This window comes from Corapipo altera, unplaced genomic scaffold (genome assembly GCF_003945725.1).
Source record: "Corapipo altera isolate COAL_440 unplaced genomic scaffold, ASM394572v1 65, whole genome shotgun sequence".
Taxonomy (NCBI): domain Eukaryota; kingdom Metazoa; phylum Chordata; class Aves; order Passeriformes; family Pipridae; genus Corapipo; species Corapipo altera.
The window spans coordinates 8638900-8655509 of record NW_020884891.1 but is presented as its reverse complement, the minus strand read 5'-3'; the positions used below and the strand labels follow the sequence as shown (position 1 = coordinate 8655509).

Sequence of the window (16610 nt, the reverse complement as noted above, 5' to 3'; positions counted from 1 at the left end):
CTGCAGAGGCTGGAGCAGTGTTAGTATAGTGCACTACAAGTGCAGAGCAGAACGACATCCACGGGTTATTTCTAGGGAATACGATCTACAGAACTACACACACAATTCAACATTAAGACCAACATCCTTCATCAGGGGCTATAAGAAAAGCCTGAAAGATGTTGCTCCAGTGACAAATTTATAGATTTGAGTTGTTATATTCATATGATTTTAAAAAAGCCTGCTCACTCCCTGCATGAGCATTTTAAAAGAAAATATAACATGATTTTGATTTTATACATTCACAGACCAAGTTAACTTCCTTTCTGCTATTTCTTCTGATAGCAAAAAGCTGCATATTTTAAAAGATGTAATAATTTCCCTGGAGCCAACTGATAAACTTCAATTCACCTTTAAATACTCAGGAATTTTCATCTGTGTTTGCATTTGTTCTCTGCTAAGATATCATACAACTAAATAAATAAATGGGTAGATAAATACGGTGGATTAATACTGTATGAATGTGTGTAAATTAAATATACTGAGAGGGGCGAGGTGCTAGCAGTGAAGCAGGGAATACATGTACATAAATCAGATTATGCATCATTTAACTGAAAAAGGAATGAGGGGGAGGGGCTTGGGGCAGGAATTTTCTTTTGCTTCTAAACAAGTTTCTTCCCATGTTGGGATATTGCCAAATCAGTCGTACCAGAGGTGGGCATTTTTTCTCTGGCTCATGAGAATACTTCAGAAGAGGTTTTTTTCTCTTGCCTCTGGAATGCACCAGATTGCATCAAGCGGGATGTGCAGCTGTACAGCAAGAGCATAAGTCTTTCCTGAGCAGAGCCTCCCTCAATTCCTGCACACATGAACACTTACTACAGTCACTACCATATAAATCAAAGCAAAGGAGAAAGAAAAGTATTATTTTACAGATACTGACTAGTACAGGCACCAGGCTCAAGCTATACATGCTACTTTCTCCAATTCCCCTCAGTTCCTGTACCTATCCCACCACAAAGTCAGCCCCAGTCTCCCTCTCCAGTGAAGGCAGGCAGAGTCACTGCAGGTTCTCTACCATGGATCCCTGCCAATTGCAAATATCGATCAAACGGCTGTGTGACATCACTGGAGACAATATATGCTTATCTCCAAGTGAAGTAAAAACGTTGTGGAAAGAATTCCTTCATGGATGTGGTAACACCCTGAAATTATCTGTCACTCCACTAGGAAGGGAGGATGTGATTAAAGGTACTTAAGTTGGAATGTTAACTAGGTAATAGGACAAGCCTTTAGTTCATCCTAATGCATTGATACACATGAGTGTTCTGACTTCCAAAGACAATTGCTTCCAGATTCAAAAGACCAAATGTTCTGCTTTTTTTTTAATGTATTTTGAGCTACTGGAAACCTATGACTGGTGACTTGGACTCACCATATTTTTCCTAACAACAGTATCATGAGATGGTTGACATAGCTATGGACAAGGTCACCTTTTCATTTTCTTTCTTCTTTTTCTTTTTGCACATCTTCTACTTTTAAATAGGTTACTGTAGGTTCATGTTTTCTGGTCTACAGTTCCTCCAGAGATTTAAGTTTTCCCAATTTTACTACACTGGTAATATGGATGTTTGGAACATGCAGCCCTATAGTACATAAAACAATCTCTACTAAAATAACCACGGCTTTAAATAAGCAATGACAAAAATCATTAGATGTCAGAGGATGAATAGCACACTGACTAAATATACTGACTGCCCCTAAACAAGCGTATGGTTCACTTGTCTTGGTGGGATCTTTAAAGAAGTGCTGGTAGAACTTTTAAAAAACAATTAATAATTAATCACCTAAGCAGTTCAATGTATTTAGTTTAAATCCATATAATTGATATTTAGGAAAGCGTGTTTGAGATACAGCCTCTTGAAGGGATTACACTGATTAAGGATTAATAGTCTGATGTTTGTTGTAAGAGCTGCTGAGGTCGGATAGGATTAGTAAAATAAGATGCAAAGTAGAGACACGCTTTTATTTACCATTTTTTTCAATTTACCAAATATTTTTATTGAATACTACATAATTAACCCCTCTGCAAAACTTTTAAAGGTCCTAATTCAAAGCCCTTTGAAAAGTGTAATGCTGCACTAGCAAGAAGCAGTCACATGGGGGATATGTTAGAATATCAATCCAAAATTTGTCCAAATATTTCCTTATTGTATATTTTCTAACAATCAACTTTCTCAGAATACACAGTGGGACAGAGGAATATAAGAACTATTCTATCCCCAATAACAAAAAAAATAAAGAAATAAGATATTCAAAACATGAAATTGTTTTAAAGTAAAAGATATAAGTTTTCTGTACTCCAGTACTTCATTATATTAGTACAATGCTTCCTGTTTGAACATTTTACAGTGTGAATATAAATCTGCATGCTGTGAGAGGAAACCTGTTTCAAGACAAAGTTAGTACGTTGCATTCAAAGGTCCTTTAGATCATGTACAGACATAAATCTGCACATTGCAAAGTGCATCAACTAAGAGGACTCCTTTCATTTTCAAAGGTTCAAAATCAAAATTGTATAGAACTGAATTTGGAGACATCAGTAAAACAAATATCCAGGAACTACTATTGGTAAAGGAATGCTTTTTAAAATGCAGAACACGCACATCTCTTTCTGAAAGAGATTTCACATTTTAACACCACATTAGCAATACTCAAAGTTCTGTTTTGCATCTTCTGTTAATGAAAGCTCAGATTATACGTATGTACTGCTTGTGCAGAGCTATTTCTCATAACGCCAAGCCTTCTGATCCCATTTTCTCTCCCCTCAGCTCTAACGGTATCTGTCAGTTTACAGTCAGTCTCCTCAGCTTTTCACAGGACTCGCACTGTAAGAAAACAACTCAGTATTTCAGGGCAGAGGAGGCAAGTAAGCCCCTCTAGCTTTGTCCCCTCAAGGTCACGTCTAAACAGTTGTTTCTAATCTTTTCCTACATGGCATTATATGCAAATTATGCCTTTTCACACACCCAGGTTCTAGCCTCAACAGAAAAGGGATCTTCAGCGGCAATTCACTGATCACAGCTACACAGCACTGATATACCAGCAACATGGTTGTTTTTCTGGAAAACAAAACTAAAGGGATGAAAAGAAGTGGTGAGAGAACTTTTCCTAAGGTACTATTCAACCATATAATGCTGCAAATCTACTAAACCTCAAGTCACTGCACACATTTGTTGCATTGTATTGCATGACTGAGAACTCCAGGCTACCAGGGAGAAACTGAATGTAAAGATACATAACAAATAAATATTTTTTAAAAACCATGTATTTACTTACAAGCATTTGTCACTGAAAAACTGTTGGAAGAGTCCAAGTGATCTACATGATAGTTCAAATGGAAGGGCTTTTCTGTGGTATTTTGGTTTGTGTTGTATAACTGCACAGCAAATCGAAACGCACTGTGCTCCTGAACAGTGTTCCTCATGAAAAGTCCACCTAGGATGGAAAAAAAAAAGGATAAAAAGGGAAAAGGCATTTCAGAATGGATTTTGAGGAGAAACAGTGCCAATAAGTTACATTTGCATGCTGCACACTGCAGGAAAGAATGAACAGGAGCAGGCTGAACCTGAGCACGTAACTCTCACAGATCACCTACACGAAATACATATTCCAAGCCCAAAGTTAGGCTTTTGAAGCTACACATCACATCCAGGTGCCCCCGAGCGATGGGAGTCGCTGGGAGCTGCAGGTGCACCTTGAAAACCAGGCCACTTCCACACGGATGCCCACACAGAGCTTTAAAAGTCTAACTTGGGGGACCGTGGCTCCTAAATCATCTCCAGACTACCGAAATATCGCCACTGTAGAGTTATGTGCGAGGACACGGCGGCGTGGCAAACGTGCGGTTTCACGGTCTGGTGGAGCGATAGCACGGCCGAGCCAAAGGATGCTCCGAGGGACGGCAGGGAACAGCCCCCGCTTCACTCGCTGCCCTCAGCCTCACGGCTCGCTCGGCCCCGGGTTTAGGGCACGTCGCTACAGATTCACGCCGTGACTCTCTCACATTATGTGCTCCACGGGATGCGCCGCTCCAGGGCACGGTTCCGCAGAGCGCGGACCCGATCCCCGCCGCTCGCAGGGGAGCGGGAGCCCGGCGCCGCTCGCAGCCGCCCGCCAGCGCAGCCCCCGGGCACCGCCGCTGCCTCTCGCCCCCAGCGAGGGGAAGGAACCGGAGCGGGGCTGGCTGCTTCCCAGCGGCGCCCCGGCTCGCCCCCCGCTCCCCTCCGCACAACTTCCCCTCGGCTGGCGGGGAAGGCGCGGGTCGCGGTGCCGCGGCGGGCGCTTACCTATACTGATGGTGTTGGGGAACCCCGCCAGAGCCTCCCCCAGCAGCCCCGCCAGCAGCAGCAGGAGGGTCCGGGGCGCGCTCTGCCCCATTTTCTTCAGCCCCTGCGGTTCAGCCCCTAAACCGAAACTGGCGGCACAGGCATGGGCGCAACTGGAGACTCGGAGCGGTGTCAATGGTGGTGGCGATGCTGGCGGAGGTGGTGGGGAGGATGGTCCCCCTCCTTTCTTCCCTTCTTCTTTTTTTTTTTTTTTCCTCTTTCCTTCCCCAAATCCCTCTGCTCTCGTCTTCACCCCAGCCTGGCAGGGCTCATTGGCTGCGAGATTGCCTTTCTCCCCCCCGTCTCCAGCAGCCCCCCCCCCAGCGCAGGGACTTCCCCCAAAGATGGTGGGTAGCGGAGCCGGCGAGGCTGCTCCGCCCGGGCCGGGAGGGGGTTATCGATCAAACTTGGCGTGAGGCGGGCTGGCAGCCGCTCCGCTCCGCTCGGCCCGCCCGCCCAGCCCCGGCGCCGCCGTCTCCCGGCCGCGGCTCCGCGCTCGGGGCTGCGGTCGGCGGGAGCGCACCGGCCTCACGTGGGGCGGCCCCCGGGCTGCAGCTGCCCCTTTAAAGCTGCATCGCCTCGGTGTGTGTGTGAGTGTGTGTGTGTGAGAGTGCGGTGCGTGCGCCTGTGGGCGGGCGGGGGAGGGAGCGAGCAAGGGAAGGAGGGGCGGGAGCCGAGCCGGGCTGAGCCGGGGCCGGCAAGGGAGGCCGGGCGGGTGAGGAGGAGAAGGCGGTCGGGTCCTGGTCGTGCCCGGCGGGCGGTGCGGGCGCCCCAGGACCGCGAGCCGAGAGGCAGCAGAAGCTCCTCGGGGCCGGGGGCGAGAGGCCCGGTGAGGGCCGGGGCAGGCGGGCGCCGCTGGGCCCCGCCTGAAGGGAGAGCCGGGAGCGCACGGGCTGCCGAGGGAGGGCTGGGAAGGGCCACAGCAAGGGATGCCCGGGCACTTTCCCGGAGGGGCTGCCTGCCTTGCGCCCTAGTGCTCCCCATCCCTCCTCCAGTGCCAGCGCCTCGGCACGGAGGCATCATCAGCCCACTGTGCCATGAAGTGAAGAAAGGCAAGGAAGAGTTTAATCGCACACTAAGGAATATTAGGTCCTTCCCAACCAGCTCTAAAGGAAGGAACTCCAACGGAGTCTCCCGGTTTCATCTCTGGTGCTGTAGAAAGGCAGGACATGTCTGAGCTGCCCCAGCACAGAGCACAGCACGGGCAACCTGATGGGGAGCAGCCAAGTGTGTGCCGGACATCCCGTGTACCTGGAGCACCAGTCCTGAGCCACTTGGTCTGCACATCCACAGGGAGCTGTTGTGCTGGGTTGAAGCTGGGTTCTCTGAGGAGTTAGTCTCGTACCCATCTCCTTGAAACCTCCCGGTATGGATCCTGCAGCTCTTTTCTTTCTGCTTCTTTGGGGCTCACAGAACTATACAAAATGTAGAGAGAAAAGAGATATTAGGTCAAGTAGTCCATCTCATAGGCCCAGCAAAGACTGTTCTTCCCTTAATGTTTTTCCTCTGATTTCAGCAGGTTGCTTTACCTTAGTGTTCCTCTGCTTTCTTTTTTTAATCTTAATCTTAGACTCTGGCACTGTTTGGGTCTATGTTCAGTTCTTTTAGGGATAACATTAAATGTGGTTGGCTTTGCATTTGCAAAATAATCAACCAGTGCCACTGGCTATAGTGTCATGTAAGTGGTCAAGACATAAGATTGTGGCAGGTTACTGCACAATATGCTAATGAACAGTATCAGAGATTCAAACCACTACCCTTGAGGGAAGCCAAAAGCACAGGTGAAAAGCAGGGCATCACAGTCATGATGCAGGAGCATAACATATGGTTTTAGTGACATATGTGTGACACCTACTTACCCCGAGGTGCATAAATTGGTCGCTACCTGTTCCTTTATGAGAATCATACCCAGAAGATGAAGTCTGTTCCAGGTCAGGCAGGGGTAAGGATAAGGCTGTGGGGTGGACGGTAATGTTCCCTGTTTAGATTGAGATGGCAGATGTCACTTTATCTCTTTTTAAGAAATGGTCATCTGTACAGACAGGTGGGTTAAGGTTCATCATTACATCCACAGTACTCCTCAAGTTCAAAGCACTCTATGCATATTATCTATGAATTCCTGTAAACTTCTCCATGAAGTGTGATTATGTTCTTCCCTTGCAGATGTAAAACCTTAAAAATCAGGGAAAGCAACCAGGCCAGCTTACCTAACCAGGAAGTTTCAGACCCAGGATTAAGATCATGAGCAGCAGCCCAGTTTCACTGTAGAGCACTCTGCTCCCAAGTGTCCTTTGGTAAGGAGAGCGGATCTGAAAACTACAGATGGGTACAGAAAGTTTAGACATTCAAGATAGTTGTCAAAAGCACATTTCTATAACCAAAGAATTTCTCTTTCTGGTTCCAAACTACTCATCTTTTCCTATTTTGTAGTGCCAACCTATTTCTAATGCAATCTCCACAAAGTCCTGCTGTCCTCTTTTTTTTTGGTGTCCTTTGCTAGCGGCTCTACTTTCTTCCTGTTCACTTGCTCTCACAAAGTTCTTCTCTCCATCCCTGCAGCTGAGTATTCCAGGCTGACTGCCACCTGCTACACTGACAGCTGATGGTGCACTGAAAAAAATATGAAAGAAATTACGTTTAACATTATAGATGTTAGAACAAGAGAAGAGATAAAATAGGCCTAAATGAATGTGGCATGTGTCAGTCTCGGTTTCACACACTGCCAGTAGGGTGGGTACCTTGTCTCCAATAAAATGGTGCTTCACAGCCTAATCTCCAAATGGACAGTCTTGTGATAGTCCAAAATACATCTGTGCTAAGAGACAAATGAATTTTCATTATCACACACATTTTTCATCCTGAAGCCCCTTGTGTGTTGTTATTATTGTTGTTATTAGCATTTTCAATACACACTTTGCTTGTTTGCTTATGCAGTCTGTTTCATGGCAGTCTTTGCAGATACAAATGGTACAGCAGCCATTCCATATGGGTTTTGGAGAAATCCAAAGAGACCCCATCCCAGTTCATCTCTCTTACAATGAATCCAGTGTGTTCTAGAAAAAAATGGTAGGAGATTACTTGGCTCAATGTGGATATTAATGCCATGTAAATAGTTTATATACTTTGCTAGTGATGCTCAGTGACTCAAATTAATGAGTTCCATGGTAACTGAGGTCATACCAGATGCTTTCCCAAACCTTCCCTTACTAAATACAACCAAGATTTTGCAGGATAATCAAGCTTCATGTTTAGATGATCTGTAGTGTTCTGAGACACTGGGGATTCTGTGTACTATCTACCCATCAGGAGAAGGTAATGATTTATAATTAGCTAATGTGTTCTCCTTGTAATGTCTAATAGTAGATTAGAAAAATGCAATGGAATTTGGGACACAGCGTTCTCATTGTGCTTTCTGATGTTACTAGGCTAAACCCATAGTGTTAGCATAAAGTCATAGCAGAATCTACAGCAGGATTCTGTGGCTGAAGCGTCACCTTAACTGCACTAAGCTGACTTTATCACTTTTGTCATTCCTTTCACTAATTGTAAGAGAGATGCTCGGACAGCAAGTTTTTAGAAATCATGGTACTTCTTCCAATATGAACCGCATCAGGCCATAATTGCCAACAAATGTTTTATGTGTCTTACAGCCTTTTTTTGTTTGCTGGTTTTAAACTGGGTGTTTCTTTATAAAAACAAAGGATACACAAATAACTGAACTTTATGTTAATGTCAGCATTTTGATTAGCTAAACTGATTATTTTACAATAGAAAGTTAACAGATAGAGTGATAGTGGAGAGAGACAGAAGCAAAGATGAAGAGGGATTCAGGGACAAGATGAAACTACAGATAGAAGGAGTCAAGGGGAAAGTACAGTGTCAAAAGAGGGAAAATGAATACAGGCATTACAGCTTCATACCTTTTGGAAACCATGTCAAAAGGACATGTAGTTAAGATTTGATTATATTATGAGTGGCCCTAGAACAAACTGTCGAAGCTCTCCTGTTTACCTTTCATTACCATGCAATAACAGAGACATAAAGTGAAATTAAAAAGCTGCAGATGAGAGACAGTTAAACAAATATTCTGCTGTGCAGTTTATAGCTAATCTATAAAGCTGTCTTCTACACAGTATTCTTGGCAAAAATAATTGTTTTTAAAAGTGTCAAATTTTATGTGAATTAGCAGAGTAAATGCATTAGACTAACTAGTAAAAAGCTGTAGGGATTAATATTCAGAATTCATGGCAAAAAGTTGCTCCTGGTTGCCTCAGGAAAGACCTATTCCCTTATGCATGATGGGAGTTTACAGTGTGTCTAAAGCTCTGTAAAAGTTTTTTTTTTTTCTGGTCAGTTCTAGAGACAGGTTAGGAAAGTACTTGAATCACTGATTTGTTTTTATTAATTTTTTTCTAAGAATGGTTGACAGGCAAAATCCTGGAACTATGGAAATGTACAGTAGATTTATTACCCATACTATCAGAGCTAGGATTGTACCCTATACATCCTGGCAGAATAACAGGGTCTGGCACATCAGAATATGTTCTAGTACATGGAATGATGATGAAGATTTGTATAGGAACAGGGACAAAGAGGGAACTTGTTCATATATAATAGTCATTACTCCATTGCTGGAGTCTAATTCAACTTTAGGTAGCAGAAGCAAATTCATCCAGCAACTTTTATCAGAACTGAGCACGGACTGTTATGGTAATAACCTGTATCTGTTACAATTGCACAACTAAGACACAAACGTGGAAACAGTCAGTATGTACAAATGTCTTCATATTTCTTGGGCTTGTGGTATCTTCAGGATACATAGTTCTAATTCTAAGAGCTATGGAGCTGCTGGAAATGTAGTGTTATTATAGTCCCATAATGTCAGAAACAATTTATATTACCTTCTGCTTTCCGATTAACTGTACACTAGGCACTGCTGGCATAACACAACCCTGCAATTCTTACTTAAACCTGTACTTTTGCTGTGCTCATCTGTATTTATTACATCAGGAAGCAGTAAATCAAATAAAAGTGTAATGGTAGCCCCTTTATACTGTTAATAAAGTGAATCCTCTCTCTCTTTTTATTATATACCTATGAATACAGTTTTCAAGCAATTGTGGGAGTTATATCCAGTTCATACCCATTTCAGTTGTGAAAGATACGACCACTGAATATTTAATTTTTGTATATAATTACTGAAATATACTTTTCTTAAAGACAATCTAGGTTAGCTCTAAGTAGTGAATAATTGCTTCAGATAATTGTTTGCCAATCAAAAGTCTATTTTCCTTCCAGTGTGAATTCGTATGTTACCATAGCTCACCTCATCTCAGTTCAAATCTGTATTAGTGTCTTCTAATGAGAACATCTTTGGAAAATAACACATAGATTCTTAGAAATTAATGTTTAGACAAAAGGAATTTACATTTTTCACTAAAGCTTTATGGATTTCAGATTTGTTCTTTTCCACTTGATCAGACAGAGACTCCTACCCTCCCTTAAGCCAGCAGTCTGGTAAAGTTTCAGAGCTGACATTCAATTCTCTTCTAATTTCAAAGAATCTGTTTTACTTCTGGAGTGAGCCTTTGCAGCACTAGGGTATGGAATCAACTCTCTTTTTTTAGAATTCATTCAATTCATATAAATAAGGTATTAGTCAATATGGGAAGGATATTAGACAGAAAATGAACTTTAATCTGTCTCCTTTAGTCCTGGGGAATATAGTGTTTGTGGACAATTGGTCTCTCCCTTGCTTTATCACTGCCCAAGAAATATCACCTTGAATGTGAAAAGGTCCTCCTATGCAACTTGTATGGAAAAAAAGCATTTCCTTAAAAACAGCCCAGAATCTGAGAAGGCAATAGAGAAGAATCATAGGAGGAGAGAGATATCCTTTTGCAACATTGTAGTGTAACCCACAGGCTGGAGGTCTTGATCCTTGTGCACTAAAAGATCTAATACTTTAGAGTCTTTAAATCATACTTTGTCACATTGTGAAGGACTTGCAGTGTCCATCTGCACAGATGAATTTCACCCAACATGGTTTGTTTCATTGATTTCAGTGAGATAACTGAGAGTACAAAAATGGCTACAGTTGTACCCTTAGGTTGATGTGAATAACACAACATGGTTCTGATAATCTGCAGTGTTCAGGAGACAAGCAAATCCTTCAGAAAGCCAGTGGCTTGTTTGAAAAGATGTGATATTAACAATATAGCCAATGTTAACAGAAGTGTTCTCATGCTTTATGAAACTTCCATTCCTGATTAAAAGTTGTTTGGTTTTGTAAGTCACACCTTGTAGCAATTGTGCTGGATCTTGGTAATTACAGTATAAAACTGATTGACTGTTTGATTGCTCTTTCAGTACAACAGAAGGCATAAGAAGTGAAAAAAAAGAAAAACAATTGCAGAAAGGTTTTGTATTAGCAATTCTCACCTTACATCAGTTTGAAGAGTCTTAAGCATTTTCCAATAGATCTGCAGTGGTCCTTATACAGCAAACTGAAGTTGATTGACAATAGCTTACTCTTCTTAATTACCTTTTGCAGACTCTTCAAAAGCAGCCCATGTGTCCCTGGAGTCCACAGACCTGATTTACAGGAAAAGAGATTTTTATTTATTATCATCTGTTAAATGTTGTTTTAGTATCAGCTTATCCTGAAACTGCTCTTGAACATGTGAACTGCTAGAATTCTCTTTTGAGTTCTCCTGGGTCCTCATAAACAGTCAATAATAGCTAAGCACTCAAGCACTAACATGAAGGTAACATCACTGCTATCACTGAACATCTGTTTCTATCAACTTTGTCTAAGCCATGATGTTGCTAAAGCATCCTGCTTTTGATGATGAAGGTCTGTGTTGTTTATACAGCCATTAATTTCAGAAAGTTTGAAAGCAGATTTCAGGGTGCAACTACTCAGACAAAGTCCAGGAAGAGGCACCCATCTACTTGGTGTTCATAGTCCCACAGTTCTTAGTGTTGCTTTTCAAAAACTGCATCAAATCCTGATCCAAGGTAGAGCACCTTAGATGAATGAAATAAGTTCTACTGTGGAGTGGTATAAATGGACTCTTTTTGACTTTGCAATGTAAATGCAGGGATTATATTTTGCATGGCACAAGGATTCTGATCGAGGCCTGCACACCAGCAAGTGGTCTGAGTAGTATTTAACTCCCTTGAGACTACAGTTTAGGCAGAAAATTCCTTTCATTTAAAAGTGATCCTATAATCTTGAGTTTACCATTTGTTTTTACTGTTTTGCTTACTTGCATACGTACCCCATGAAGAATCAGATTTCAAGAGCTCAGAATTAAATGAAAAAAAAGCGCTGTGATTTTTCTTGGTTCAAATTATTACTTTATCTGTTATATTGCATTCTAGATATTACAGATATCAAATGTGATTGTTCCCCTTGCCACCACAGGCCCCTCTGGTGCTACATAGAACTGTTTAGAACATGAGCACTGTAACGGATGCTCAGTCTCAGATAATAATTTATGTCTCTTGGCAAATAGAAAACAGTGAATGCAAATCAAGCCAAATCCTTCCTTTCCATGAGTCAGATGCTATTTTCTTGGTACTTGGGATGCAGTAACCAAGAGTTTAATCTAAAAACCATTACATTCATTAAGCACCATTCTGTTGACTTGAATGGTCTTTGAATAAAGCTAATGGCTTATTTTGTTCCTACATATCCACAGTGTTGAGGTACAAGGGAGACTAGGGAACAACAGGAAAGGCAGGACTAGAATTTTTTTAAATATTTCATAAAATATTTGTTCATTATGCATTGGAAAGTATAAAATAAAAAATCAGGGAGTTTTTTTGGGTTTTTTTTTGTAAAGAAAAAGGTGGCAGAGAGGTCACTTTAAAGTTCTACCTTGAGACCTGTCTATATAAAAATCTCTCCTTTTCAGAAACAGTAGTTCTGCCCTTTTACCTAGGTTATGACACTGACTGAGCAGCAACCAACTCCACAATTTCTTTCACAGTGATTAACCAGGTAATTAAATCCCAAAAAACCCAGACGATTCAGGATTGTCCATAAGACCTTCTTGTTAATCAGCTGTAGGTAGTTATGAGAAGGCTTAACTAAGAAGTAGCCAGTCTTACACAAGGTTTCTTTGGGGCTGTAACACATTAAGTGTGATGTAGCAAGTTAAGGAGGAAATGCAAACACATAATTTTAGAGTTAACTTTGAAATTTCTCACTTTTGTGCTGCAAGGCAGACCTTACACATTAGTTTGACATATTGTTGTTATTTGCAATGTAATCTTATATAATAATTAACTCCAACTGATCCACTGCAGTGCTTTAGCAAAGTATTGAGGCCTATTAAAATGAACTGTGAACACACAGTTGTTTTCCTTATTTCTAATATAATTATGCAGCTGAAGGGAAAAAAACCCAGATTAATGGAACGGTGTTGCTAAATAGGGCCCCTTGGTGCTGTAAATTTCTGGAGTGCTGTTATAAAGTTTTGAAGTATTAAGTATATATGAAAAGCGACATGCTGGAAATCTTTTGGAAAGCATTTGTTTCTGTTATTCTTTAGGGAAACATTCTGCTGTCAAAGGTGAAATCCAATGACAGCAGCCCCAAAGGGTGTGTTTTCACTACAAGCTTATTCATAGCTTGAGGGCCACCCCATTGCACCAGCATCACACAATCCCTTATGCCTAAATATACATGAACTTTGAACCTCGCTTTGCCGCTGGAGCTGAATTCAACTTCTAAGTAGATCAGCACTCCTAAAGTTTTCAGTGAGGAGTTTGGCTTTAAGGCACATGTGAAGTCGTGTGTTTGCTGTATACATGTGATTGGATTATGGATTCAGTTTGGAGGATAAATATTCTCTTTTATGGACTTACTAATGTATTGAGGGCATGAAAAGCAAATATCTGCAGTAAGCAAGGAGGAGACAGGGCATTTTTCTAACTGTATATGAATTGGACCATAGTGAGTACGGTTTTTCAAGCTTTGCATCTTCTGGGTCCTGTAGTTTCTGAATCATTTATCTCCCACCTGGCTCTTGCTAGAAGCTACCTGCCAGTTTCTGTACCTCTACTCAGCATTTGACCCTTCGTTCCACATGCTCTGTCTCTTTTTGCAGAAGAATGCTGAAAGATGTCACCTCAGCAGGCTGCATTGTTGTAGATACAATGTCTAGCTGTAAAATATGGCTCAGAGTGCCAGGAGTTGTCTCAGCTCTTGTTCAGTCAGCAGTCAATGGCACATCTGTGTACAAATAATTACCAACCCAGTGATGTTTCTCTAAAAGGGCAGTTCACATACAATTTCTGGGGAGAGGACACTGCCTGACTAGGAAAAAGAGGCTTGGGGATGACACTGTAATTCAGAGAATAAAACTAATTCAGAAAAGGCAGAAATTGTTCTAGAACAGTCCATGGGTCGATATCTAAAGAAACTCCAGTCAGTGACAATTAGCAACCTGAGAAATACCCATGCAGACTTACTGTCAAACCCAAATAAACATCAGGCCATGATGGATGTCTCCACATAAGCACAGAACCATGTGAGGGTGATCATGCACTCCAGATATGTTCTGCTCTTTTAGCTCAGGCCACAGCCCCCTCGACTGCAGCATGAGCTTTACTCAAGCTAAAAGAGCTATTTCACATTGGAGATGACATTGGGAACTTAGTAAGTGCTGAGATTTGTATTTAAAACAAGACCAGAATCCAGCTGTTTCACTTGTTCCCAATGAATGCATTTTCCATACTTTGCACAATCATGAACCAAAATTCAACTGATTTCTGCATATGTTCAGTATGCAGTATATATACCAGTTTTTTCACATGAGATTATTCCTGTAGTTTTTGTATTTACAAATAGTCATTTGGCCATCCCCATAACTTTACATTCACATATGCCTTGACTATGATATGTTTCAAATAAACTGATAGTGATCTTCTAAAATAGATACATGAAAATAATTTTCTCAGAATTGTAGCCGTAAGCTAAAACTGCAAAGATCAGCTGACAGCACTTCTCACATCCGTCAGCACACTCATTTTTGATGACAAAACATAACTAACATTTCCAAAATTGGTTCATTGGGGAAGATCTACTCTCTGAATTTAGTTGGTGATCATCAAAAGGCTTTTGCTGAATTAGTGAGGTTTTGGAACATACAAGACCACTTAGACTACTCAAGCCAACAGGAAGCTGAATGGCAGCTCTTGGTAGCAACAGCATTTTTCAAAGTTCACAGAGTGCCTCAAGGTCATCAGGCTAGATCTGACTGATTAAATCTAGAAATATAAAAATGTAAGCTTGGGATAAAGTTCTGGTCCCATGTACAGTGAATAAGATACCATCTTTGACATCAGTGAACATCAGACTGGATTCCAAGTCATTAGATGACATGTAAAAAGAAGGAGGAAATACTATTCTAATTTTATTTTGATTAGGCCGTGATCATCACATCTAAAAAGCCCATGCAGTACATATGTGTGTACATTGCCCACAACAGGAAATATATTTCTGATTCAAAAGGTTGAATGCTTCCAACTGACCCAGAAATAAATACTTCGCTGCAGCTTTGTGAAAACAGCGTTGTGGAATCCTGTGTATCTCTTGGTTACTTGTACCAAATATATTCCTTTTAAGATTAAAAATGCACTTAAACATTAAAATGTTCCCTACCTCTGGATTCAGATTATTAGAAAAATGTCTATATTCTCTCCAACCCTTACCGGCTTTGCCTAATGCTTTTCAGCGCTTCAAAGACATTGATAAGTATTCTCTAAATAGTCTAATTTTCTAAAAAAAAAAGAGATTAAGCCAAAAAACCTTGCAAATATTGGGAATCTACTTCCATCTTCAGTAGATCTTTTTGCTGAAGAAAGCATTACAGACCTCGGAGTCTGTCCCTACAATTTGTATGCTACTGAAATCATACAATAACAGTGTAGGAAGCCAAAAAGAATATAGATAGAAGCAAAGGGTAGGTAATATTTAAATATTTTGGTTGTTCAGCTATAGATTCAGACACTGAGCACAGATTAACTGGATTTGGAGCTATAGAAACGACTGTAACACAGCAAGGTCAGGGCTGAGTGAAGTGACTAGAAATCGATGAAATGTGTGAAGGACTGTGGGGGAACAGGGCAGTTAATCGTTTCAAAACTTTACTCTGTAAAATGGACTGTACAGGATCAATGACAGAGGAGATAATAAAACAAGCAGGCTATATACCTCTCTTCCATACAAAAATATGCTAGATTTGTGTTTGGTTTGATTAATACAGCAAAATTTGGATTGCTAATTAATGGTGCTTTATTCCGAAGGTAGAAAAGTTATCTCTGGGAGCCTAGAGAAGGACTGTACTTCATTTAGACTTCTGAAAACCTGCACAGATATTAAGTGCATATGCTTTGGGTGCAAGAAATGCTGACTGCTTGGCATCCATTTGTTGGCAGTGGGTTATGCATTTACAAGCCCTTTTGCCTGCAAGCACCAAGGGATTAACAATGCACCAATTCTTTGAGCCTCAGGGCCTGATTCTGTATCACAGAAGTCAATAGAAGCTTTGTCATTGACCTCAATGGGCACAAGCTAAAACACTCAAAGAACACATTATGTGATACACACTTTTTAAAAAAGGCTTAGCAGTTTCGTGTTTGCAGAACCAGGGGTGACTGACTGACTGATATAAAGTAACTGAAATAGAGAGGTGAAAAACAAACTCTGATTCCCCACTTAGGCAACTGAGTATATCTGAGCACAGTTTTAAAGCAGTCAGAATAACTGTGCTGAGTAGCTGCACTTTGCATTACAGTTAAACTGTGAATAATACCTCCTGAAATAAAGTCTCTAATTTAGGTACCTGAAAACAACATAAATCAGTGAAAGCAGCAGAAGCTCTGTAACTCTGAGAAGCTTGGTGACTTGGTGGTGAAATAGAGATGCAGGAGCCTGTATGAAAGCAGGGCTAGATTAGAGAATTTTGGCTCCTGTATACTCATGGTAGTTCTCCTCATTTCTCTTAAATTCCTTCACCTGCCTCCAGGAGTTCATCTTTTAAATGAGGTACTCATATAAATGTGAGAAACTGCTAAAAGCAACTGTTTAGCACTGTATTCATAGATGTAAGCAAGTTAATGCCTGCATGTAATAAAATACATACTTTGTAACCACACATAGTCAAATGGCTGTGCTTTCACCTTCTAGCTTCAGAATCAATAAGAAACTCTTTCAGTTCTCCAAAATTT

At 41.2% G+C, this 16610-nt stretch overlaps 1 protein-coding gene across 7 annotated transcripts in view; it reads right to left on the bottom strand.

The window, feature by feature from the left end:
* Window positions 1-10949, bottom strand: part of GRIA3 (glutamate ionotropic receptor AMPA type subunit 3) — a 154195-nt gene extending 143246 nt beyond the window's left edge. For 3 of the 7 annotated variants that reach the window (XR_003527973.1, XM_027645370.1, XM_027645376.1), the window contains exons 1-2: window positions 4329-4537; window positions 3319-3477 (exon numbers count right to left, since the gene is read on the bottom strand). Coding sequence is in view for 6 of the 7 variants with exons in the window: in XM_027645370.1 (XP_027501171.1) it covers window positions 3319-3477; window positions 4329-4419 (250 nt within the window). In the remaining variant the exon portion in view is untranslated. Of the gene's footprint in view, window positions 1-3318; window positions 3478-4328; window positions 4741-5618; window positions 5980-6574; window positions 6978-10808 lie in introns of those variants that run through there. The other 4 variants (XM_027645372.1, XM_027645373.1, XM_027645377.1 and 1 more) reach the window with 4 other exon arrangements.
* Window positions 10950-16610: the final 5661 nt, after the last annotated feature.